The sequence below is a fragment of the Poecile atricapillus genome, chromosome 6, assembly GCF_030490865.1.
Source record: "Poecile atricapillus isolate bPoeAtr1 chromosome 6, bPoeAtr1.hap1, whole genome shotgun sequence".
Lineage (NCBI taxonomy): Eukaryota > Metazoa > Chordata > Aves > Passeriformes > Paridae > Poecile > Poecile atricapillus.
Window position 1 is genome coordinate 7,886,292 of NC_081254.1, and position 25,231 is coordinate 7,911,522.

General features: G+C 43.0%; 1 protein-coding gene across 2 annotated transcripts in view; it reads right to left on the reverse strand.

Moving 5' to 3' along the window:
* IPMK (inositol polyphosphate multikinase) overlaps nt 1-25,231 on the reverse strand; it is a 48,692-nt gene that overhangs the window by 15,797 nt on the left and 7,664 nt on the right. The window contains exon 3 of one of the 2 annotated variants that reach the window (XM_058840815.1): nt 3,628-3,724. The exons of the other annotated variant lie outside the window; for it this stretch is intronic. Coding sequence (XP_058696798.1) covers nt 3,628-3,724 — 97 coding nt within the window. The remainder of the gene's footprint in view (nt 1-3,627; nt 3,725-25,231) is intronic. 2 annotated transcript variants of the gene reach the window in all.

A 25,231-nucleotide genomic window follows, 5' to 3' on the forward strand; every position in this document is an offset into this window, starting at 1 on the left:
TGGCAGAGCCTGTAAATTATCCAGAGATTTCTCATCTCTCTCCCACTTTCTGGAATTAAATATTTCTTGTTAGTTAACCATTAGCTCAGAATCAGGCCTGTTATATCTGTTAACACACCTCTCTGCTCTCACAAAGCTGTCTGGCCTTGTTGGCAGAGCAATGCCACCCAGATAAAGCACCATACTAAGTTACTTTTTCTCATTATTGCTTCAAACAAATGGATCAATTTTTTACACCCCATTTTTCCTGTCACTGTTTGGTGCCTATTTGCACTGTAGTCAATAGTCTAATGAAACAGCTTCACAATACTGGTACATATATAACTTTCACTTCCAGCAGTTACCCCTATCATACCTCCAAGCACTGAGACTAAGGAAAACAAAGTTAAGCCTCAGATATCAACTGCTCTCCATTTTCAATTCAGCTACTGCAAGTCTCTGAAGCTCTGACCATAAGTGTCCTTTGCAAGGGCTTCAGTGAATCTGCACCTCAGCCCAGGTAACTAGGGCACTCTCCTCCCTTCTCCTTGCTTAATTAAACAAAACCTGCAGATTTTTCAAGCAATTTAGACTTTCTAAATTATTATGTAGTGCCCTGCTAACACAGTTTGCTTCACGAAATGTTGCATCTGCCATCTGAAACTAGATTCAATTAAACACCCCCATGGAGAGAGGTATTCATAACGATTTTTATATTAAAACTTGCATTGCTAGATAGTCTTGACCATACATTTCAAGGATTTAAATAAATCATTCATCAGAGATTTGCCCTGCCCTTCTCTATTTACCAGTGGCAGGAAGGTGTGACTTAACATATTATTTACATATTTTTACAGTCCAGAAGAAGATAAACTAAAAGACCACCAAAATTCAGCAAGTATCCATGGCATGAACCACTGCAGACTTCAGCACAGACATGCCAGTGCATTCAGTCCTCACTGGAGACAGAAGAGACAAAAATCACTTAAGGCATCTGATTTCTTTTTATAACTTAGGAGACATCTCTCAAAACATAGGAATAAGCAGGGAAGAGTCTCAATTGCCTGCAGCAACAAAGGAAGAAAAGAAAGGTTTGAAGTTGGGTTATATGTGTCCTGCTCTCAGGTAACAAAATTAGGTAACAGTATGAAATGAGCAGCAATGAAGTTACTTTAAAAAAAACCCAAAAACCACAGGCAATAACTAGGTAGTCACACTCACAAAACTCAGTAGTGGATGGCTCCTATAACTTTGTAACAACTTTTCCACTGCTTCCTGAATAAACTCCAAATATCCACAATGCCAGTGAAGCTGAATTTCAAATCCAACCCATTTTAGATGAGCTTAGGAAAATAGCATCCCACCTCTACCTCCATTTCCTCTGCAGTACTACTGGGTATCTGATTTCAGCAGAATGGGAATTATTTTACAAATTGTATTGATACTAGGAGTCCAGCCTTTCTATCACATTTCCTACATTCTCATTTACATTTTGTACATTTCACCTCTTTTACCTAGAAATTTCGTCCATTTACCTATATTTTCAGTATAGAATGCTGATGCTTCCCTCTAAATATTTTTCTAGGGCAAAAAATTATGCTCTTCACCTTACAAACTGCAGTTCCTCCTTACCTGAAACTCAGAGACTGTCACAAATCGAGAGTAGAGTAAGTTTGGTTTTTTGTTTTTTTCAGAAGTCACCTATGACCAATTTAGTAACAATAGGAAATTACTGGGTTCACTACTACTGGGTTGTACAGAGCTGTGATCCCAGAGCCTGCAGAGCAGTGATTGCCAAGGGAAAGGTCAGGTTTCAGGTTTCCAAGGTCAAGACTGCAGCAAACATACAAATATATCTTCAATCTACATTTAAGAACAAGATACACATACACTCTGCTAAGCTACATCATCTCCAGTGACTTTGATTTCTATCAAGACTACAATACTATAGATACAGAATACTATAGATAACAGAATTGGCAGTGCAGTGTTTTGGTTGAATGGTCACCACAGCTTTCTGTGAAGAGGGCACATGACAGTGTACAGCCTTTTCAAGAAGCAAAGCAAACAAAATCAAATGTTTCTCCTCCTTTAAACAGTTATTCCTACTGCCTATGTCTGAATGACTGGTGGCAAACTTCCAAAATCCAGCCCCATGGTGCACAGGGCTTTTGAATCCTCAAAGCAAAATGAGCAATGTGTTGAATTACTGTCCCTTGGTTAGACCACATATTTTCACATCTTAAGATCATGCTGCAAATAGAAAAAAAATATTTGCAATTAAGAGGGAATATTAAGTGAACTCCAAGACACATTAAGTTGTGAGGAAAGGAAAAAGATAGCTCTTGTAGAGCTATTTGAGTTAGTGCCAAACAGGAAACCATGAAGGTAAATCTGAGCTAAGAAACTGTTGGTACTACCACAATCTTCCTTTCATTTTCTCCTGTCGATGTAACACCATGTCTTTGGATACTGTCTTACTACTGCTTTGGAAAACAAGTCTATCAAGTGACAACATAAGCAGAAGAAGACAGTTATTTTAAAGGAGCATGGCGTTTAGTTTGGTGCCCACATATTCAAATAGACTCCATGGTATCCCTTTGTTTCTTTGTGTTCCAGAAGCTCCATGTCCCTAGTGTCATTAATTCACTAGAGAATTAAAAAAGTCTCCAGAAGAAAACCTAGTTTCTAATAGAACCCCATCTATTTTCTCTTGAAGAGACAATCTTCCAATTGTTCTTCCAAAACACCCTTTTCCTTCTGACTCCTAATGTTACACAAACACAAATTTTAAGACACTAGATGTTTGTTTCATTCAAACCAGTAACAGAGGATGACAAGCAGAACTCCCCACCATAGCACCTGCTGAAATAAATTGGGTGGTAAAGCACAGTGATGGGATTCAACCTCTATAGAGAAACAGTAGCAGATTGCAGTTTGAATGCTTCCTCAGCCCCAGAGTGTAGAGATTATTTTAACATAGGGTGGGCATGATATTTTAGTAAAAGCCTTTCTGCACAAACCAGCCGTTGGTATAAGTGACAATATTAAAGGTAATGTCCTTGAAACTCTCCTGAAGCAGCAAGAATGAAAGAAAAACAAAGCCTTGTGTACAGGAAAAAGAATGTAAACAATACGTATTAGCCAATAGTAGCTTGTTAAGCCTGCAGACCCTGTCAGAACCTATAAAAGTGTGCCAGAGATAGAAATAAATGACATTCGCTATACTTCTGTGAAGACTCAGTGAATAGTCTGAGCGGTTTCTCAATACCAGAGTATCCATCCTTCCTTTCTTCCATACCCACAAAATGCTGCTTCGATCACCTGGTTGGACATAACCACGCAAGCAGCCCACTCCTCCACCATGGCCCCATCCAGAGTAGGAGTTCTGGGGCAATGTGCATCAGGACCAGCTATTCAGGAGACCTTTGTTGTACGAACGGCCACATCCCATCTTTCGTGGGAGGAAGACTCCAAAGACCTAATCCAGCCACAGGACTGCAAACTGGAACCAGTTGTTAGAGGGAACACCAGTGGGTTCCAAAACAACTCCAAAAAACACCCTACGAAGCTCACAACTGCCAAAAATTAGTCTCCAGAAAATTTTTTCCAGGAGGTTTGGATTAAGAGATAAAATTAGAACAGTACCATTTGGTGCAGTAGGTGGTGACCAGACACCAAAGTATTTTGGCAGATATTCCCGCAGTTCCAGAAGAATGCTGTCACAACAGTCGGAGTCATAAACCTGAAATAAAATAGGGAGGGTTGGAGAGATCACCATTTCAAACATTCATTTTTGCTGGTGGGGGAGTAAACAAGTAGCTGCATGGTACTTGGTAGCTGCCTGGGGCTAAACTATGACAACTTCCAATTGTCCCAAAATTATACTTTCTTACAGTCTTTGTTTTCATAAGTCTAAGATATTTATCTTACATTTAAAAAACATTCAAGATGAAGATAACAATTATCACAGTTCAACATGAATGAATGGCACGCCTTCTCTCAAATTTTAAAGCGGCAACGATGCATCAACCCTAAGGACAATTTATGGCTTAACTTGAATAAAAATCTAAACTGTAATTGTTAACTCCAAAGCCTAGCTATTGAAAAAGGTGTTCTCACATTTGCATTCAAGATTGTATAGGATTACTGCGTCATATTATATTCCAAATCTTTTTAATTTATATCAGGTAAAGTACAGAAGCTTAGACTAGATAGCATTTTCCCATCTTCTCCAAGACAATTCATGCTGTAGCTACATCACTCAGACTGTGCACAATTCAAATACATTTCATCTGCTTCAACACTTCCAACATTTTTGTTTAACTTCTGTAGGAAATAGAGTAAAAATCTGGAAACAGCAAATGGCTTATACTCCTGAAGGAACAACTCTTTGCAGTTAAAAGAAAATTTTGGATACTATCTGTTATAGAATTGCATGACTGTTACCAATTTGCAGCATTGAAGAGGGTTTCAAAACCATTCCCTTGCCCAGATTTCCCCCATCCTACCCAGTGATGTAGTTCCAGACATAGGGGATTGCCTATACCACACTTCCACACACTCTGTAGACTGAAAGATCTATATCCGCACCAGTACAGGTTACAATGATTGTTACTGCATTTAGGAGCCATCTCATCCCACTCCCCATAGAGATGTCCCAGTGCTGCCATCAGAGAGGTGTCCTTCCCCTCAGCCCTACCATGGCCACACAGCAATACCCATGGATGCTGTACAGTGACTGGGGCATGCTCGGGGTTTTGCTGTCACTGCAGTGCAGCCAGAGCCCACTGCAAAGCTGGCAGCAAGGTAAAAAAATGTCAGGTGTTAACAGCACTTCAGGCTTGGCTCAGTTTATTGTGTCAGGCCACATTTAACTGCAGTGGGGCATACCTGGCAATAGCAGTGACAAAGGAGAGGTATCGCAAAATACATGCCAATAGTTTTATGTTAATATACCTAGGGAGGAAAAAAATGGACCTGAAGTCCAGATGCTGTTTTAGAGCATCGAGGCAAGCCTTGGCTATCCTCACCAGTGACAGTAACTTCAGACAGCACCTCATGCAGCAGCAGTATTAAAATTAGTTAATGTGAGTTTGTCCTAAATTTAGGCTTCAACACAAAAACCTCAAACTAGGTAAACTCAAATCACCAGTGTGCTTCTAACAGAGGGACTTCTCCACAGCTAATGGAGGGCTCTCCTGGGCTTGCACCAGCCACAGTTTTGCCACCCTCACTGTTAGTGGGTTGTGATCAAGAGCATGATAAACCCTTGCTGACTGTATGCTAAGGTACTGAATTGGACCCATTCCTTTAACCAACTCAAGGTATAGGCCCCATTTAAAAGATCCTATGGGAAGGGGCCGAATCCTGAAAGCTCAGGCCACACAAATATGTGCACAGTGTATTGCAAAACTCTAGGGTATGCCCAACAGCACACCCTCTGCCACTACTGTTTCTACCTTAAGTATAGAGAAATTGCTGGGTGTGTATCTTTCAGTGTCACACCACAGGGCACTGATCTCTCTTCATGTCATGGTTTAACAAGCTGGCATGACCACTGAGAATGACACATAATTGTATGCCTAAGTCCAGTTTCCCTCCATGTTAGCACAAGCTGGTATGCTGGTACACTGTGCTCAAAGATGAAAAATACTGCTTGGCCCTGTGATCAGAGTATTTATGCAACATTTCTTCACTAAGCCTCAAGGGCTGCCAGCAGAGGACAGTGTCTTCTCCAGAAGACTGCAATGTAGCTTGATTTTACTCATTTAAGGAAGAAAAGAAGAAGCTAAGAGTAGAAAAGAGAGGAAGATTAGCACCAGACAGATGCTGAGGCACCGAACTGAACACTGCTCTCTTTGATAACAGTTCAGCATTCCCCACTGTACAGAGAGCAGTTTCTGGGCCAGCACTCCAAGCACTGGTGCTAGTACATCATGCTGTACACAAGTAGTACAAAGCTATTTTTTGTTTACTGTGGTAGTTTATGATCACAGCACCTTACATCCAAGGCAGGGCACTTCACTGTTCCCAGTACTAATGCTCTTTTCCTAGATGAGTTTGAGAGGATCTGAGAGGCAGAAATCATCATACCTTTACATGGGAGCAAGTGCATATATTTAGATCAAGACCAAGAAGAGAGCAATGGAAACCGAAAGTACAACAGACAACGAGGAGAAACATTGAATGCAACTGAAAAAATAGGCAAACATAGTAATTTGTTTACTTAATTTATTAGCAAAAGATTCTGAGAAAGTGAAGTGTCAGGAGACCAGTTTTTTGAGACAGTACCCTTGACTTACTTTTTATCACCAACATTAGGCAATTAAGCTTTGCAACTTAGCAAGCAATTATAAGTATGCTCCTGTGTATTTCATATAGCAGGATACAACAAAGATACTCAGATAATTTTTAATGGGGTGTAATAGCCCAAAGTCAAGACCAAATGGGAAAATACAGCTCCAGAAGTAGTATCTTCCAAGTAGTCTATTCCTCAATACCCTGATATAAAACATTTTAAAGGGAGACAGAACTCCCAATAATGCATTTTTCAGTATCACTACTTTGATGTAACAGAACTAACTGCATTATTTCTGTCTCTCACAAGTTATCTTGCTCCAAAAACTAGTAAGAAACTCCCCTCATAAGTTTGACATAACATATACAAGGCACTTATTTGACCTTAATATAGATCTCAATCTTAGCCTGTAATGTATTTGCATGTCAAACAAGAATAAGCACTCAATTAATAAAGATCAGAGAAGTCACTTGGTGTAGGCAAAGCAACAAAACCAGACATTTCAGAAATGATGCTCATTCCTGCTCAGGACAGAACCACTTCTGCTCATTAGAATGGTGCCTTATAAGCAGAACACGTCATGGGCATTTCTTCTCATTTCATACAACCTGGTAGCAAGCCACAGAATACCAAATATGAATGTAAACATGACAAAACCATCCCCAAAACTACACAGGGACTATACCATGCACCTTATGACCCAAAAGGTATTGCTACTAATAGTGCTGGAAGATTCATGAAAAATGCAGGTTATCGCTTAACTCAGGAAAACCTCAGTAAACAAACCTCAGTAAATGTAAGTAATTTTTTACTTACATCAGCAATATTCTAATTTTACTTCAAGAAACAGTGTTTTGGGTTTTTTTTAATGTAATACTGGAGGTCCATCTCTCCAGCAAACACTGACAAATACAAGCAACTTCTGCATTAGCATATATAACATCTTTATCCAATAGATCAAGAAATGCAAGACAATTCTATGTCAGCTCAGCCTGGAGAGTTATCCCTTCTACACATCACAGGCTACATTCTTCAAATAGCACAAACTGGAGACCTAAAACATTTCCAGAAAAGCAAGTAAATAGGATGCTGACATTTGGAGGGCTCACAGCATGACCATTACAAATTACAGCCACTAACTCATAGGCGGAATATGCCCCAGGTATGTTCTATGGTGTGGCGATGTGCCTCGGGGAAGACAAAGAGTTACATTGTCCCACCCCAAACCCCTTGTGAAGGGCGGCCCAGGAGTTCTGATTGGGTTTGAGTCCCTGGGGGTTTCTCCCTTGGTGTATTTCTAGTGGTCCCTGACCCTGAACTCCACCCTCAAAGGTGGAGACCCTCAAGACTTCTGTCCCTCAAAAACCCAGGCCCTGCCTTTGTTCGGGGCTCTCCGTTCTGGGTCTGAGTTTGTTCCCATGCTGAATAAATGGTTCCATGAACCGGGAGCCCGTCTCATTGGTGTTCCATGCTGGTCCCCAGAACCCTGCAGCTTCCTGGATGAGATCCTGAGGTTGTGGACTGCAACACTATGGCAGCTCAGATAGTCTAATAGACATAATGAAGTCATAATTTCTAGTCATGCAGACTTTTAAATTCCAAGGCAGATTTAGCATCCTTAAGTTTTTAATCCAAAGTGCAGTCTTGGGTTTCTTGTAACAGATTCATCTGCTTTTAATGCAAACAGGGGATGCTTAAGACAATGGGAATGTTCCTTTCCTTATTTAAAACACAGCATGAGAGTTTTTTCCTAAAGACTAGCTAATGACCTAAATGACAGGGGGAAGGTAAAACAGGTGTTTAAATTTCAATCAGAAACTAGTTCTGGCAGTACAGACCTGTCTTCAAATGTCCTGATAAAAAAATACCACTTTGACAGAAAAGTAATCTATAGAGAACGTTCTAAAGTACAGTCAAGAATTAGTTTAAAAGAACATCTACTTTAAAACTATTTGAATAGGAAACTTTAAATGTCAGAGTAAACATTATCATTCTGAAGCATCACCTTTCTTGTTGCCAGATATCATAAACTGTCCCTAAAGGCAGCAGTGCTACAGCCTGCACATTATCAGGATACACAGCCAGCTGCCAAAATCAGGCAGAGACATTCACTGTCCATTGTGGGATTTGTGACTATTTTAAGCAGTCAATACAGCTAAGTCATGCACTTAAATTAGGAAATGCAAGATTTACAGATGGTAGGGCAACCTTAATTCCCTCTTCCATTGAGTATGTATCATATCACAGACTTTAATTACCTGAGCACACACTGCATTTCTCTCCAGACTCTTACATCAGCCAGTTACAACAGGCAAGTGCAAGGGTCAAAATATTGAGGTTGAAACAGCAGCTGTGATTTTAGCAATTCATATCTGCTTGGTTCCACAACTCAGACAGCCCTGGTTTTTTTCTGAAGTGGTTTGAATTGTGTGTCCACAGAACTTGTTTCTACCAAAATGACTGGCATGGAGCCAGCCCTGATTCTACTCAAAATCTCATACCACAATAACTTCAGAAGTTAAATATCTGTGAATGTTCTTACACTAAATGCTACTATACCAAATTGTTTACTATCTAATATGCAGCCATATTAATGAGATTGCAATAATTTTCACTGAAAATATGTACAGAAAGCGTGTTTAAAACAAATGAGGACCTATTCCCACAATCTGATCACATAAATGTATTTTCAAGTAAAGATGGCACACACTTTTGACAAAGTCAAAAGTCTTTCAGGTGTCAGGAAAAAATACCCCCACATTTATAGTAAGGGGTTGGCCATTTTACCTATCAAAAATGAAGGCTGTGAAAATAAGCCTCAAAAATCTCACAAAGAGGAACTTATTTGGTCATGTGTATCAACAAGTCAAAGTCTAAAAATGCCAAAAAAATAGAAGGTCTTGTTTCATCCACTTTCATGTTTTACATAGTCCAGTTTAGGTTTGACCCTAGCAAGATTTGAAGCCCCAGGCAAGGAAGCATTTTTAAAAGAGACAAAACAAACTCTAACACGTTTTGAGGGTGTGGTAGAGCTTCAAAACTTCAGCAGCCAAGAGAGCCACCCAAAAGGCTGCGATCAGGCACAGCCACCAGCAGTAACAGTAAACAAATACTACAGCCTACCTGCAAGAACCACAGGCACAATCTGCAGCAAAGTTTGGAAAAGACAGATCCTCCAGTCCCTCTTTCTTTCCAATAACCACTTACTTACAGAGGCAAGGCAGTAAAGGATTTTGAAAGACATAAACAGGCATTTGGCCATACCCCATCACAAGTAAAAAAGGGTTCACAAGACAGCAAACTCCCATCTAATCTTTCATCCCACCAGATTCCTGGGCAACTAAAGATTAACAATGAATCAAGTTTAAGTTGCTTATTCTACCCACACTTCCCTGTAATTTCTGCAAGTCACTCCACTGAGCATGGAGCAGGGTGGTAGACATATAAGAACCTTCTTTGTCAAAATTGCAAAATTATAGACCATGTTTCAACATCAATCTCTTTCATCAGAACTGAACTGTCTTTTGCCCTTCAGCCTCTCCTGTGTTCACTAGAACAGTCAGGTATTATGTTCAGCTTCAACTACAGGACCTGGAGTCTTCAATGAACTTGAGAGCACTCTGAAGTCAAAGAATATTCTTAAAGATACTCAGGAAAATGTAGGGGTTGTTACCATCACAAATACCTCTTAAGCAGCCTCTTAAATAGGTTGGTTATGAGACTCTAAGGTGAATGGTCAAAAAGTACACGGCAAACTGCAGATCAGTACTCCATAATTTAACCAGATTTCAGTTCATAAGTCAACATGCAGGTACAACAAACTGGAGCAGAATTCACATTAGTACTCTCCACTGGAGGCCAAAATAAAGGGAACATAGACTAAAAAAATACTTAAGACATACTACTGTTGATCATCTGGTAAGGAACTTTCAATTTTAACACACGAAATATTTCCTATTTTTCATTTCTTTTTTGACAACACACCCAACAGAGCTGGAGAGATGCTGACCTGAAGTTACCCACTGCAAAACTCAAGCTACCAGCAGACAAGGAGATCCAGCAAATTTCAAGGGAGAAAGTCAAGTACTACTCCCTTGCAGAAGTACAGTACAACCAGTTTTCTAATCTATCTTCACAACTACTGTGCCAAAAGGCAGCTCTGTTACAGCAATGCACTATGTGCTGCAACATGAATATTGCTTGGGACTTTAAGGGAAGACATAGACCTGGTCAGAAACTACCACCACATCCAAGCTCACAGACCCAAAAGCAAGGTAGGCAAAGTCAGCAGCCAGTATGCTTTAATACAATCTTTCTGCTCCAAGAATAATTTTTTTAAGCACCTCCAACTATTCAAGCTTCAATTATCACTGAAATTACTGAAAGTGGAATGGTAGAACAATTAGAACAATACAACAAAAGAGAAATGATGTGAAGGCCAATGGGCTGACTAACAAAGGATCCACAACTCTGCCTTGGAGTGAAAGCTCCTGGATGAGTTCCTTCTTTGTTGGAACAACAAAAGGAGTCACCCTCCCCCCACCTGCAAAGCACGTTTGGAAGCCTATGCGAATTTTATGTACCCCTTGCAAATTCTATGTACCCCACTGGTCCTTCCCCTTTGCTCCACCCCTGAACCCTCAGTTGACTAGTCCTGATGCTCCTATATAAATCCCTCTGACTATCCAGAGTCTTTGAACCCTGACCCCTTCACAGTCGCCAGAGTTCCCCTTGTCCCTGGGCCAAGAATAAAAGCTTCTTGTGGAACACCACACGAGGCTCCCGTCCCTCCTGTGTCACCCAGATATCACCCAAAGAGCTGCAATTACTCAACAGCCCTTTTCAGGGCTCAGAGCTGAGATCACTCTAGGCAGGGAAAGGAGTGCCTGTGCACCCGAGAGTGTCCTTCCAAGGACACTTCTCTGGGAAAGCAGCAGCATCCAGATCACCATCCAGGCCGTGACAGCTGGCACCTGAACATGGACCTCTGTCAGGAGGTTCCCTGAGAAGCGTCTCCTGCAGCGTTCAGCTGCAGGACACAAGCTGCTTTTGGTTTAGTCAGCTTCCCGTGGAGAACCCTCCCCACTCTAAGGAAGGCTGTCTGAGGGGCGACCAGGACACTCATTGAGGCCATCTGGGGAAGACTGGAGAAGAGATCCCCCCAAGGACCGGTTGACAGGCTGAACACCCACCTAACGTCCTTCTGCTGACCCAGCAAGCTTCATGCCGCCTGAAAAAAAAAATTTAATTGTTATATTGGGGTATTTTCTTTTTCCTTTTGCTGTTGGGTGCAGGAGCGAAGAACTGAGGATGAGCAACGAACTGAGCCATCTCCTAAGCTCAGCCTTCATCAGAGGGACTTTTACTACCAAGTTGTGAGAACCCTTGCTGCGGGAGAATTTAAGTTTTCTAAGGGGCAACTAAAGAGATTTGTTCATTGAGTTTTTAAATACTTTCCTAATGTTGCATGAGATTCTGTTCTCTCAGGGAAGTTTTGGGACAATGTTGGGACAAAGTTTATAACATTCAAGAGGGTGGTGATTTATCGGTGGCAAAGTTTTTTCCTTTGTTTCATACTATGGTTAAGTCAACTGAAAAACTTGGGGAAAGTTCAGGAAAGATTTTGGGTCCCCAGTTAAAAACCCCTTCCCTTTTACCATCTCCCTGTTTTCCTAAAACCTCTTCACCTCTTCATCTGAGGGGTAATCAGCAGGTGGTCGCTGCAATGTTGCACAGGGTGGCTGCCAATCCCTTGATGCCTCCTGATCCCCTCTCTCCTCCTGCCAGGACAACACTGGCCTTGCTGCCCTGGACCTTCTCCTTGCCCTCCATCCTATGCCACTCTACCCAGTCCCAGCTGTTGTTACTGCCCCACAAAATGGCACTGGCAACATGGCCAGCCCCACCATTTTGTCACCCCCATGTCGAAGTTTAGAGTTAAACAGTTCTCTCGTGGCTTTTCATTTCCACGAATAGCAGCTGCCCAGAAAAAGATCTGCAATCATGAAGTTCCTCCCATTTTCACAGACTTTGCGCAGCTGAATTTATGGCCCATGTCAAATTATGGGCTATTATTTTAAGTATGAGCTGTTCAAAGGCAAAGGTTCTCTTCATCTACCTCTGCAATCATCTTTATCTATGAGAACAAAGGTCTTCTTCTCTCCCTGAGGGCAAAGGGCCTTCATCACTCTCTCTTTTTGTTCAAGCTTCTCATGGGATCACAGTCTCTCTAGCATCTATTTTGCTTCATCATGGATATCTCTGCTCACATCTACAGATTGAACACTCCATCCCCCCATACTTTCTCATGAATTAAAGGGGATATTTTAGTGTATCACAGTCCATCTCCATGGCCTTAACAGAAGAACTTTCAGCCTCAATACTAGGGCATATCCCCATTCTCCTTCCATCTGAGACTTGACTCCTTCTTCACTGACCTTGGTGTCTTCATGTTGTCTTTCTATGTGTTGTCACTCTGTCCTTTTCTCTCGAGAGATGATCAAGGTCTGCAGGTCTTATCTATGCAGCGAAAGGGTTAATATTCTGTCCAAGCCTGCAGATGGTGTCACCTTGAAAACTAAAACCTTCTGATAATGTTTTCATAGTTTTAGTTACTTTCCCATGAAAATTTTATAAACATATGTTGTTTATCACTTTCCTTCTAAGAAACATCTTTTGATGGACGTTTCACATGCCCAGTGTGATTGGGAAGGTGGTAACTTAATTACCTGGTCATTGTCAAGAATCTATAAATACTGGAGTCAGAGAATAAAGGTTAGTTCTTTCCTGTACTAATGTTGAAAGGTGTTAGTGTGAATCATTTAGTGCTCTTTAGAGACAGTCATGGGCAGTGGCCAAGCAGTCACAGTGATGGATGGCAGGCCGTGCTGTGCCCCACCCTTTGCCCAGCAGCCGCTGAGGGCAGGGGGTCCTGGCCCAGCCCAGAGCCACTCCTGGGGCCTGGTGGTCCCTGGTTTGGCACAGGCCAGCAGCAGAGGGCAGGGCTTGGTGCTAGCAAGATGTTCGCAGCTGTGAACTGGCCCAGCTTCAGCCGGGCCCCATGGCCTCCTGTCCCCTGCCCAGCCACCACTGAGGCCTGGCCCAGCCCCACCAGGTCATGCAGGCTTGCAGTGGAGCAGAGCTGGCTCCACTGGGGAGCTCAGTTACTTTTTGATGCCGGGAGCAAGAGAGAGATTTCCCAGGCTTGCCTGTTTTTAAAATGTGGAATTCACAGAGGCAGATCCAGCTTCTAAATGGTTTAATAGGATGCCAATTCTCAGAGCTAGCCAGCTAATGTTTTTTTCCAGGCATAGAGGAAGCTCTTATCAGGTTCTCTCAGGAAATAATTTCTGTGGGTGTTTTTTTTACTCCTTACTAAATCAATTAATGCACAACCAGCACAAGGGGATATATTTGTGTGTCAACTCCGTCAGGCCCCAAATGGCTCCCAGGGAAAACCATAAAGCCAGATCTAGGCCCTGCAAACACTGCCCCCTCTGACAATAACAAAGTCTTTAAGGTAGCCACAGACCAACCTATAGATCAAACAAGTTCCACCTGGAGATGAAGACGTTGCCGCTGACCACAACTCAGAGCCAACCATCCCATCACTAGGTCTCAAACAAGACACAACCCTGAACAGGACATTGCCACAGGCCAGACATGATCTGGCCATTGCTGCTATGCCCCCCCCTTACTTCCCACAAACCTGTTCACCCCTGATATGTTCCCAAAGCCCATTTACCTGTATACCTACCTCCACACTCCGGTTCCTCCATCTCTTCTGTCTTAACCTTAACCCAACCTCCCTACACCGTATACCCACCACCTTTTCACAATTTCTTTTAATAAATAAAGGGAGTGGAAGGGGAGGAGGGTGGAGCAGTGAAAAGTAGAAGAACAACCCCTCCCCCCTCCCTAATGACTTAACAAATTTTGTTTAATTCCCCAACAGAAACACCTCCCTCTGAAATGCCTACTCCCAGTGTGAACATGATCTACTTCTTTGGACATCTGGGACTCAAGAAATGGGTCACTTTTCTCTTAAACAACATTCCCTGGGTTCTTTAATTGATTTTTATTGTTTTACTTAACTTATAAGTTAAGGCAGCTTTTACGTTGCCTTAAAAGGGCTTAAGTGTGGCATTTTTAGTAAATAAATAAGGGGGACATGTGGAGACTGGTGGGCCAATTAACAAAGAATCCCCAACCCTCCTTTTGAGGGAAAGCTCCTAGATGAGTTCCTTCTTTGTTGGAACAACAAAAGGAGTCACCCCTCCAGCATGCCTTGCAGCCCATGCAAATTTTACGTACCCCTTGCAAATTCTATGTACCCCACTGGTCCTTCCCCTTTGCTCCACCCCTGAACCCTCAGTTGACCAGTCCTGATGCTCCTATATAAATCCCTCTGACTATCCAGAGTCTTTGAACCCTGACCCCTTCACAGTCGCCAGAGTTCCCCTTGTCCCTGGGCCAAGAATAAAAGCTTCTTGTGGAACACCACACGAGGCTCCCGTCCCTCCTGTGTCACCCAGATATCACCCAAAGAGCTGCAATTACTCAACAGCCCTTTTCAGGGCTCAGAGCTGAGATCACTCTAGGCAGGGAAAGGAGTGCCCATGCACCCAAGAGTGTCCTTCCAAGGATGTTTCTCTGGGAAAGTCGTGGCACCCAGACCACTGCCCAGGCCACGATAAAATGAGGCTAGTATGGCTGTCCCACTTTCTGAGAACATTCAGCCTTACTATTTTTTTTTTTCCCCAGAAAGCAATCTAGTATCATCTGAATACTTACACAGAGGAGTGGGAGAGAACAAGAGCTGGGAAGAATCCTGAAATACTTAAAACAAGCAAAATTTAATTTTACATTTCAAAGAGACAGAAACGGGAACCAAGTCCTGACAGATGCATGTTTGTTTTTCCTAGGACTGCAAAAGGCATCTATATTATTTGGAGCCATGACATGGCAACATCACTAGAGCCAGCTATGACAATTCTGACATACAGCAAAAGGCTGGGGGGGGGGGGGGAGGAAGCGTATCCACTGGAAGTTGTCCATGCTGCAGGAGCCCACAGAAGGAATGTACTGCACCAAATACCACACTGGTAGGTTCAGTCAATCAGAGACAGCACTACCACAGTCCTACACACATTTCCATATCCTCCCCAGCACCAGTGACAGCATACAGCTGGTCCCACAGCCTCCTGAGCACCTTAAGCGGGCTCACTGTCCATGTGCCAGGCCAAGGCATTCCATTTTAACTGCTATTTATAGAACTGCAGAAACACAGGATGTTAAGGGTTGGAAAGAACTCAAAGATCATGTAGTCCCAAAGCCCTGGCCATAGGCAGGGACACCTTCCACTAGATCAGATTGCTCAAGGTCTTGTCCAGCCTGTCCTTGAACGCTACAAGGTCTGGGAAAGCCACAACCTCCCTGGGCAACCTGTTCCTGATACAGGGTGTTTCTCCAGTTACCTCGAGGCCCCTTGAGATACTAGAAGGTGCTATGAGGTCTCCACATAACCTTGTCTTCTACAGGCTGAACAGTCCCCTTGCTCTCAACCTGTCTTCACAGGGGAGGTGCTCCAGTCCCCTCAGCAACTTTATAGCCTTCTCTAGACCTGGTCCAACGGTTACATGTCCTTCTTATGTTGGGGACACCAGAACTGTGTACAGCACTTCAGGTGAGGAGAGCGCAGAGCAGAGGGGGAGAATCCCCTCCCCGTGCTGGCCACACTCCTTTGGATGCAGCCTAGGATTCCATTGGCTTTCTGGGCTGGGAGCACCCACTGCCAGCTCATGCCGAGTATTTCAACAACCACCATCCCCAAGTCCTTCTCCCAGGGCTGCTCTCAATCCCTTCTCCATCCAAGCTGTCATTGTGTCTGGAATTGCCCTGACTCAGGTCAACCTCTCTTTGATGACCTTTGGCTGGCCCAGTTCTCAAGCCTGTCAAGGTTCCCCAGGATGGCATCACTTCCCTCAAGTACGTCATCAACAATATTCTCACGTTACAAGCCTTTCTGGGTTTTTTAATCTGGAAAACAGAATTATTTTGGAGACTGAATTTATTTTGTTTTTCTTTCAAGTAGGCAACCAACACTTTCCTAAATCTCATTCTGTCAGCTCACCAACCATATCTTACTTTTAAATGAATTTACAATGAACAAAGTATTTTCTGTATAACACTAACAGGTATTAGTAAGTTGATCCATATTCTGAAACATTCATAACTGAAGGCTAAACAGTATTTGATCCAGACTGAAAAAGTACTTGCATGACCCTCCAGCAGAGCAGGACCACTTTGCTGGGTCTTAATTCAATTTAACATACTGTACACTTTACAACTATGCATTTTCACTCATTTCCAACCAATCTACTCTTTGTAAGGAATCTTCCTCAAAATTGGTTGCTAAGGTTGCTAAGACAACTGGATTTTTTTCCTCCTTATTTGCATAGACTATAAGACTACTCAGTCTATTCCCAACTCCACCCAGTAGATCCACAATTGCATCAAATTGCAATAATGGTCTTTTACTGTCTACCTTTTTAAAGGGTTTCTTAGATTTATTAAAGCAGTTGTGGTTTATTCCATGATATACAATTCTCAAAGAGCATGGGAAACAGACACTCACCAGACCCTTCTAGGCTAACTTTCTACTGTGTGGAAAACTTGTTCCAAACTTGTCTTTGCTGCAGAGTGCAAGCACCACAAAAATCTGCCTTATTTCCTTATTGTCCAGTCATTTAATAGTGAAGTACAAAAAGAATATTTATAGAACAGCAGATTCTTACAGCTACACTTCATCCTTCATCTCTCTTAGACAACTCCTCTAAGTTGTCTATGTTGTTTGATATGAGGATATGATCCTCATATCAAAAAAGATCTGAATATCAGCTTCAAATATTTCACTACTTTCTCAAAAAGCCATTTTCTTCTCATTAGTTAAGAATTACTATGTGTCGTTCATTTTATTATATATGTCCATGCTCATGGTTTGGAGGCAATTTCACGTGCTGGTTTGTTCATTTACCCAGCAAAACAGGAACCCCTCTAGACAATTCCTCAGCAGAGGAATGATGCAAAGGGCAGGAATGAACTGCATCAGAACATGCTCACTATGTGTGCTAACAGGTAATTTACACTGGTACACTTCAGGACCAGTATCACTGCTGTTAATGTGGCAGATCCAGATGTACCAGAATGAGGCACAGCCGAAGACCCTTTTGAGCTACAGCTCCAAATGCAGTAGTAATGAAAGTCAAGGGAAAGGCATTGCATCTCCAAAATAGGATGTTAAGAAAACCACCCATGCTATACTTTTGTTCATACAAGACCAGAAATCAAAACCTTAGCCAGGTTTGATCACAGGATAAGGGTATTTTAGTACACAAGAGCAGCACAATGGCCATCATCCACTCCTTTTTCAGCCAAGGATAATCATCTAAATCAAGAGTACAAAAGCACTTAACTGAGCTTAGAAAATAGGATAACTTATCTTGAAATAAGACGTACTTTGCCTCCCCAATCCCTTCCCTGTCAGTAGCAGAGAACAGCTTATGGAACACAGGCTGCCTTATCATGATTTATGCTATATAGGCTTAAAGGGAGCTGAGCCTTATGAGTCAGTTCTTGCAATTCTGTGGAAATTCAGGCCAAAATCCATCTTTCAGACTCTTGGCTTCATTATATGTCATGGAGAGTGGGGGAAATCACCACAAGTCTTCTGCACTGCCTGAAGCTACTGGAATACTAATTAAAATTAGACACTGCAGAAAAGAAGCAAACATCAAGCAGGAATGAAAAGACACAGCCCAGGAGCTGCAGGTAATTGAGAACAAAATAAATAAAACAGTAAGATTACTGCTAATGGTCCAAATGGGAACAATTCCTGAACATTTCTTCTCTGCAACCCCAGAAGCACAACGAATTGTGGCTTCAGAAACAGTAGTAACTGGGTTTCACTAACACATCATTCCCTGGTTACAAACTCAAAGACTGTTAAAAAAGAGATAACAAAAGTTGAACAAACAATATCCATTCTTGTATCAGGCTTTAAATGAGCTAGTGAGTTCTTGAGGGAAAGCAAAACAAACACAGGTCATTGCCTTATAGAAGCTGCATTTCAACGCATCCAAGGAAACTTCAGAACAATTGTGTAGGCAACCACAAAACTATTCCTTCCTAGCATTCAAGTGCCTAACTCTCAGCTAATCATTGTAAATCTCTTTTACATGTCAGAGCTATTTGCGTCTTTTATATCCTGGCTTTTTTTTAGGACACATGAGTGAAAAACATTTTCTACTGTCTTCACTGGTAACAACTTCTTTGCGTTCAGATTCAATGTCAGCAGGACTCAAACCCTGAACTCCACTGCTACAGCAGTTAACAGCTATCACTAACTGGGCAAGGATGGAAGATTTGTTAACCATAAGAGCCAAGTGATTAGCTGAATTATCTTTTCACAATGCTGTGTGCAGTTAATCAGCTCCTTTGGTTTACAAGCATTGGCCAGAGGTAAGAGGTTACCAGGGTGTGGGAGAAACCGGGAGAAACCCTGTCCACCTTTTCACTCCAGTTCCCCAAAATCACCTTTGCACCTGGGACAGAACTATCTGAGAATTTGGGTATGACTTGCAATACACTAGGCATTGGAAACCTAATGCCACTGCAGCTATGTTATTTGGAGCCATGACATAACAACACCACTAGAACCAGCTATGACATTTTTGATGTACAACCAAACAGGGAAAAAGAAAAAGGTATCCACTGGAAGCTGCCCGTGCTGCAGGAGCTTTCTCAGGACAGTTTAAGCAGGCAGAGGGAAAGTGTACTACACATCCCCCAGATGTCATGCAGTCACCACAGGAAAACTGAAGAGCAATTCAAATAATACTTTACATGAACATTTATTGATCTGTTAAGCATAAAATCCCAGTTTATTAACTGATCCACTAGCAAACTTTAAACTTCAGTATGCCATGCTCAAGAACAGTTACACACAGTAACAGGTTTACAATCGCACTGAGTGAAAGCCAAGATCAGAAGTGAGAGTAGCCATTTCAAAACAGTACAGCAACTTTCTCTTGTTCTACTAAACATTAAGAAATACTCCATCTCTTCATGCTTAATACACAGCTTGTAGGAAACCACAGTCACAAAGATAACAACTGTAAATTCTCTTTTCCTCAGTTTTCATAGAATCACAGAATGGTTTGGGTTGGAAGGGACCTTAAAGACCATCTTGTTCCATTCCCCTGTCATGGGCAGGGACACTTTCCACAGTGCTCCAAGCCCTGTCCAACCTGGCCTTGAATACTTCCAGGGATCCAGGGGCAACCACAGCTTCTCTGGACAACCTGTGCCAGGGCCTCACCACTCTAACAGGGAAGAATTTCCTCCCAGTATCTCATCTAACCCTGCTCTCAGGGAGTGAGAAGCCATTCCCCCTTGTCACGTCTCTCAATGCCCTTGTCCAAAGCCCCTCTTCTCCAGGCTCTCTTGGAGCTCTTTCAGGAACTGGAAGGAGCTCTAAGCTCTCCCCAGAGCCTTTTCTTCTCCAGGCTGAGCAACCCCAATTCTCCCAAGCCATTCCTCATAGCAGAGGTGTTCCAGCCCCCTCATCACCTTGGAGGCCTCTTCTGGGCTCAAAGAGGTCTGTGTCTTTCCTGTATTGGGGACCCCAGAGCTAGAGGCAGCACTGCAGAGGGAGTCTCACCATAACTCAGATGGGCAGCATCCCCTCCTTGCAGCCCAGTCTCTCTCTTTCAGTGCCCACAAAAGCAGCTGCCCTATTTAAGGCATGACATTCCAGCATCCTCCCTCTCTACAGGACAACAGTTTCTGCAATGCTACATTCTTGACATAACAAACTAAGGAAAGCCCTGTGCTGGAGAGCTCTGAAATGCAAGGACAGAGCTATGCTAGCACAGCATGCTCTGGAGTACAGCCTGGCATGGCTGAGACAGGAGCTCCACATCCAGCTAAGCAGCGGGCTACCTCATACAGTGGCTGCATTAACTTTTTCAAAGGACCCTAGTCTCACATTTTTCAACTCACCTGGTGCAACAGATCACCATAGGACTGCTGATAGGTTTCCTCCTTCTATCGGAAGGACTAAATCAGAACTAAACCGCTGAACTAAATCAGAGCATTTCAGCATGGATAAATGAGCCCTGGCATAAATCAGGCTGAAGCGAAATCCCAAAACACACTGAGGAGCAGGCCACTTCTCTGGATGCCTTAGCATGCTTGCATAGGCAGGCTGCCATAAAGTCACACTGTATTTTACCAATTCATTTTCAAACAACACTATTTCCCTGTTCCCACATCACTGTATATTGCTCCCTCCCAAAACCCCTTTAAAAGTAGTCCTTTGGAGTACCTCGACCTACACATTCTGACAAAGCATTGCCATTACACAGAAACAACTGATCAGCAGTGTAGCTAGCCCTTAAATAAACACCACCCTTACACCTCAATTAGTTTCATTTTCAGTTTTCGTATTTTTTTTTCACACAGATAAGAGTACCAGAATACCAAGTGAAGTGAAACACTCCATGATTATGCAGGCAATGATTGTAAGAAGTTCATGCCCTCAGGTACAGAAAGGGAGTTTGCAGAAACAAAAATAATTTTGTTTTAATTTGATTAAGTTTAATCAAATAAAAATGTTATGATTTTGATTAGATAATTACTCAGATTTACAGACCTCAATAGCAAGTGGACATTACAGCTAGAAAGTCACACTCCAATGAGAAGTTAAGCAGTGCACAGTAAGCTATTAACAAACCAGTAGAAACAGTTCATTATTCTACTATGTTTTATCATGTCATGCTCTGTTTCTCCCCTCCCTCATAACACATGGCAAGCCTCTTCCCCAGCAGAAGAGAATGACACATATGGTTACAGTAGATAAAAGTTTGCTTTACTTGGTGAAATAATCTCTTACAAAAAAAGACCTCTATTTTTTTTTTTTTGACTGATAAAGGGAAACACAGTATGAAGAAAACAGAAAGGTCACCTGACAGCAGCCCGAGAAGGATTTGCTTCAGCAATTTTCCAGATTTGACAGAGACCTGTGAAATTCTTCCAAAATTCAGTTGCCACGCACTTCTGAGAAAGTTTTGGATCACTTATTAGTATTCTTCAGCACATGTCTTGCTCGAGTTTCCATTCCAAAATGGAAGCCCATTTTGTTTGGGCTCTACTGATAAGTACTTAGTGTCAGGCTCAACAGAAAATAAGCCATCAATAACAAGGCAAAAAACATCTGATTCACTGACACAGAGTTTCACTCTGTCGTGTTCATGCATTGAGCTGCAATCAAATCCAGCAGCTTCAGAAGAGAAGACTTATCTACCTGGTGTCACATTAAATATATCAGAGTTCTAGTCAAACTTGTCTCTTAATGCCTCATTATCACCTATCATGACACATTCCCTGCAGCCTTCAGCTCACAAGCACTAGGACTTGGGTTAGTAGATGGTGGCACGGAGAATGGTCCCCATTATCCAAGAGGAGGCAGTCAGAGAACTGCCAAGCCTCTTGGATGTTCATAAATCTATGGGACCAGACGGGATCCATCCCAGGGTGATGAGGGAACTGGCAGATGAGCTTGTGAAGCCGCTCTCTGTCACCCTGAAAATTAAGTCTTCTGATCTTGTTTTTCATAATTGTAGCTGCTTTCCCAGGAAAGTAACTGTAAACATAGCTGTTTATGCATTCCTTCTAAGAAACGTCTTTTGATGGACTTTTTGCATGACCAGTGTGATTGGGAAGGTGGTAACTTAATTATCCAATCCCTGGTCATTGTCGAGAATCTATAAATACTGGAGTCAGAGAATAAAGGTTGGCTCTTTCCTGTTCTAAAACTGAAAAATGTTCGTGTGAATCATTTTGTGTCCTTTAGTGACAGCTTTCCATCATTTACCATCAGTCCTGGCTCACTGGTGAGGTTCCAGGTGACTGGAAGCTGGCCAATGTGACACCCATTCACAAAAAGGGTGGGAAGGAGGATCCTAGCAATTATAAGCCAGTCAGCCTGACCTCAGTACCTGGTAAGGTTATGGAACAGTTTATACTCAGTATCATCATGCAGCATGTACAGGATGGCCAAGGTATCAGACCCAGCCAGCATGGGTTTAGGAGCAGTAGGTCATGTTTGACCAATCTGATCTCCTTTTATGACCAGGTGACCCACCTGGTAGATGCTGGAAAGACTGTGGATGTTGTCTATTTGGATTTCGGCAAGGCCTTTGACACTGTCTCCCACAGTAAAGTCCTGGAAAAGCTGGCAGCTTACAGTTTGGACAAGAGCATGGTTTTCTGGGTTAAGAACTGGCTGGATGGCTGGGCCCAGAGTGCTGGTGAACAATGCTGCATCCAGCTGGCAGCCAGTCACCAGTGGTGTCCCTCAGGGGTCTGTGCTGGGGCCAGTCCTGTTCAATATTTTTATTGATGATATGGATGAGGGTATTGAGTCTTTCATTAGTAAATTTGCAGATGACACTAAGTTGGGAGCATGTGTCGGTCACATGACAGGAGGGCTCTGCAGCTATACCTGTAACGTTTAGATGAATGGGCAAAATCCAGTAAGATGAAGTTTATTAAGTCCAAGTGCTGAGTCCTGCATTTTGGGCACAATAACCCCCTGCAGTGTTATAGGCTGGGGACGGTGTGGCTGGACAGTGCCCAGGCAGAAAGGGACCTGGGGGTGCTGGTCGACAGCTGGCTGAACATGAGCCAGAGTGTGCCCTGGTGGCCAAGAAGGCAAACAGCATCCTGGCCTGTATCAGGAATAGTGTGGCCATTAGGAGCAGGGAGGTCATTCTTCCCACGTAATCAGCACTGGTGAGACCACAGCTGGAGTTCCATGTCCAGTGCTGGGCCCCTTGTTGGGGAAGATGAAACAGGGAAACCTTATGAATATGATTGTTTAGCAAAGGATTCTGAAAATATGAAGTCTGGAATCGAAACAGAAATGAAAGCTAGCTTTGAGTCATAAGATAGTGAGTGCTCGTTACTTTATAACCAAAGAACAATAGCCTAGCCAGCTGAAGGAGAATCCTTGTTGATGAAACAATACCCTTCTGCTGATAGAGAATCCAAAGGTCAAAAGCAGCAAGAGAAGAATTTGAAAGGTAGCTTTTAGAGTTTAAAATGTAACACTGTATGGTAATGTAGTAGTTCTTATAGGCTATATGTAAATTCTCTGGTATGTGTGTCTCGTAGTGGTTGGTTACTGGGAATTAGAATATTCACTATAGAAAAGGATACAACGTGTTGTGAGGTGCCTCAGAGAGGCAAAGAGTTAGTTTCAGATAAGCATTGTTAAAGTGAGAGGCATGGCTGTAGGCCATGTGTGTGAATTTTGACCCCCTGTGTTGGGGGATGGGCATGTGAGCCCTGGATGAAGTTGTCCCACCCCAAACCCCTTGTGAAGGGTGGCCCAGGAGTTCTGATTGGGTTTGAGTCCCTGGGGGTTTCTCCCTTGCTGTGTTTCTAGTAGTCCCTAACCCTGAACTCCACCCTCAAAGGTGGAAACCCTCAAGAGTTCTGTCCCTCAAAAACCCCTGCCCTGCCTTTGTTCAGGGCTCTCCGTTCTAGATCTGAGTTGTTCCCATGCTGAATAAATGGTTTCATGAACAGAGGCCTGTCTCGTTGTATTACATGCTGGTTCCCAGAAAATAACACCCCTGGACCTGATCCTGCAGTTGCAGACACAATAATAATGTATTGTAACAAGAACTTAACTCTTAGCTCTTGCTCTCTTAACTTCTGCATCTCTCTTAACCCTCATTCCCCTCTCCACCCTCTCTTAACTTGCTCCCTTACTCCCTTCTCCTACACTCTCCCTCTCCCTTCTCCAGTCTCTCTCCCTCTCCCTCCCCAACCATGTGTACACCATGGCTGGCCGCAGAAACAGATCTCTTCCTCCCACTACCTATATAATAAATTGCTTATATCTGAACAGCTTGACCCTGGAGAAGTCTCTCACTGCGTGTGATTTGTACATCTATACCCCTCAGTTTAGGAAGGATGTTGAAATGCTTGAGCGCATCCAGAGGTGGCAACGAGGCTGGTGAGGGGCTTGGAACACAAGCCCTATGAAGAACGGCTGAGGGAGCTGGGGTTGTTTAGCCTGGAGAAAAGGAGACTCAGAGGTGACCTTATCACTCTCTACAACTTCCTGAAAGGAGGTTGCAGTCAGATGGGGGTCGGTCTCTTTCACCAGACAGCAACTGACAGAACGAGAGGACACAGCCTTAAGCTGCGTCAAGGGAAATTTAGGTTGGACATTAGGAAAAAGCTCTTCACTGAAAGAATGATAAAATACCGGAATGGTCTGCCTGGAGAGGTGGTGGAGTCACCATCCCTGGATGTGTTTAAAAAAAGACTGGATGTGGCACTTGGCGCCATGGTTTAGTTGAGGTATTAGGGCATGGGTTGGACTCGATCTTGAAGTCTAGTCATTCTGTGATTCTGTGTGACTGCACACTGAAATACCATTTCCTAGCTCCTGGAAGACACTTCTGCTTCAGATCTGTGATAACTGCTCTCCAGCTGACTCATGCAGCTGAAACTTAGACATGCTCACCTTCTTGCTACCAAAAACTACAGAGCTTCTCAGTTATTTCACATGAGGAAGTGTGTTGCCGCCGGTTTGTCTACCTTTGTTAAGTTCAAATTAGTTTGTCCCAGTTGCTCCCCCGTTATCCAGAATGGTCTGTTCCCAGTAATCCATCACTATAAACCCATCCCTTATTTCCAGAGAATTCCCCATCCATCACCCTCATCCTGCCCTCAATCCCTGTCTTTCTATGTAAACCCAACCCTTTGTTCTAGCTCTTTCCCTGCCCGTTATCCCTTCCTCGAAGCCCCATTGATTGTCTAGCTGCCATCCCTCCCCCGTGTCTGTACCATTGGTTCTGAACATTGTAATCCCCT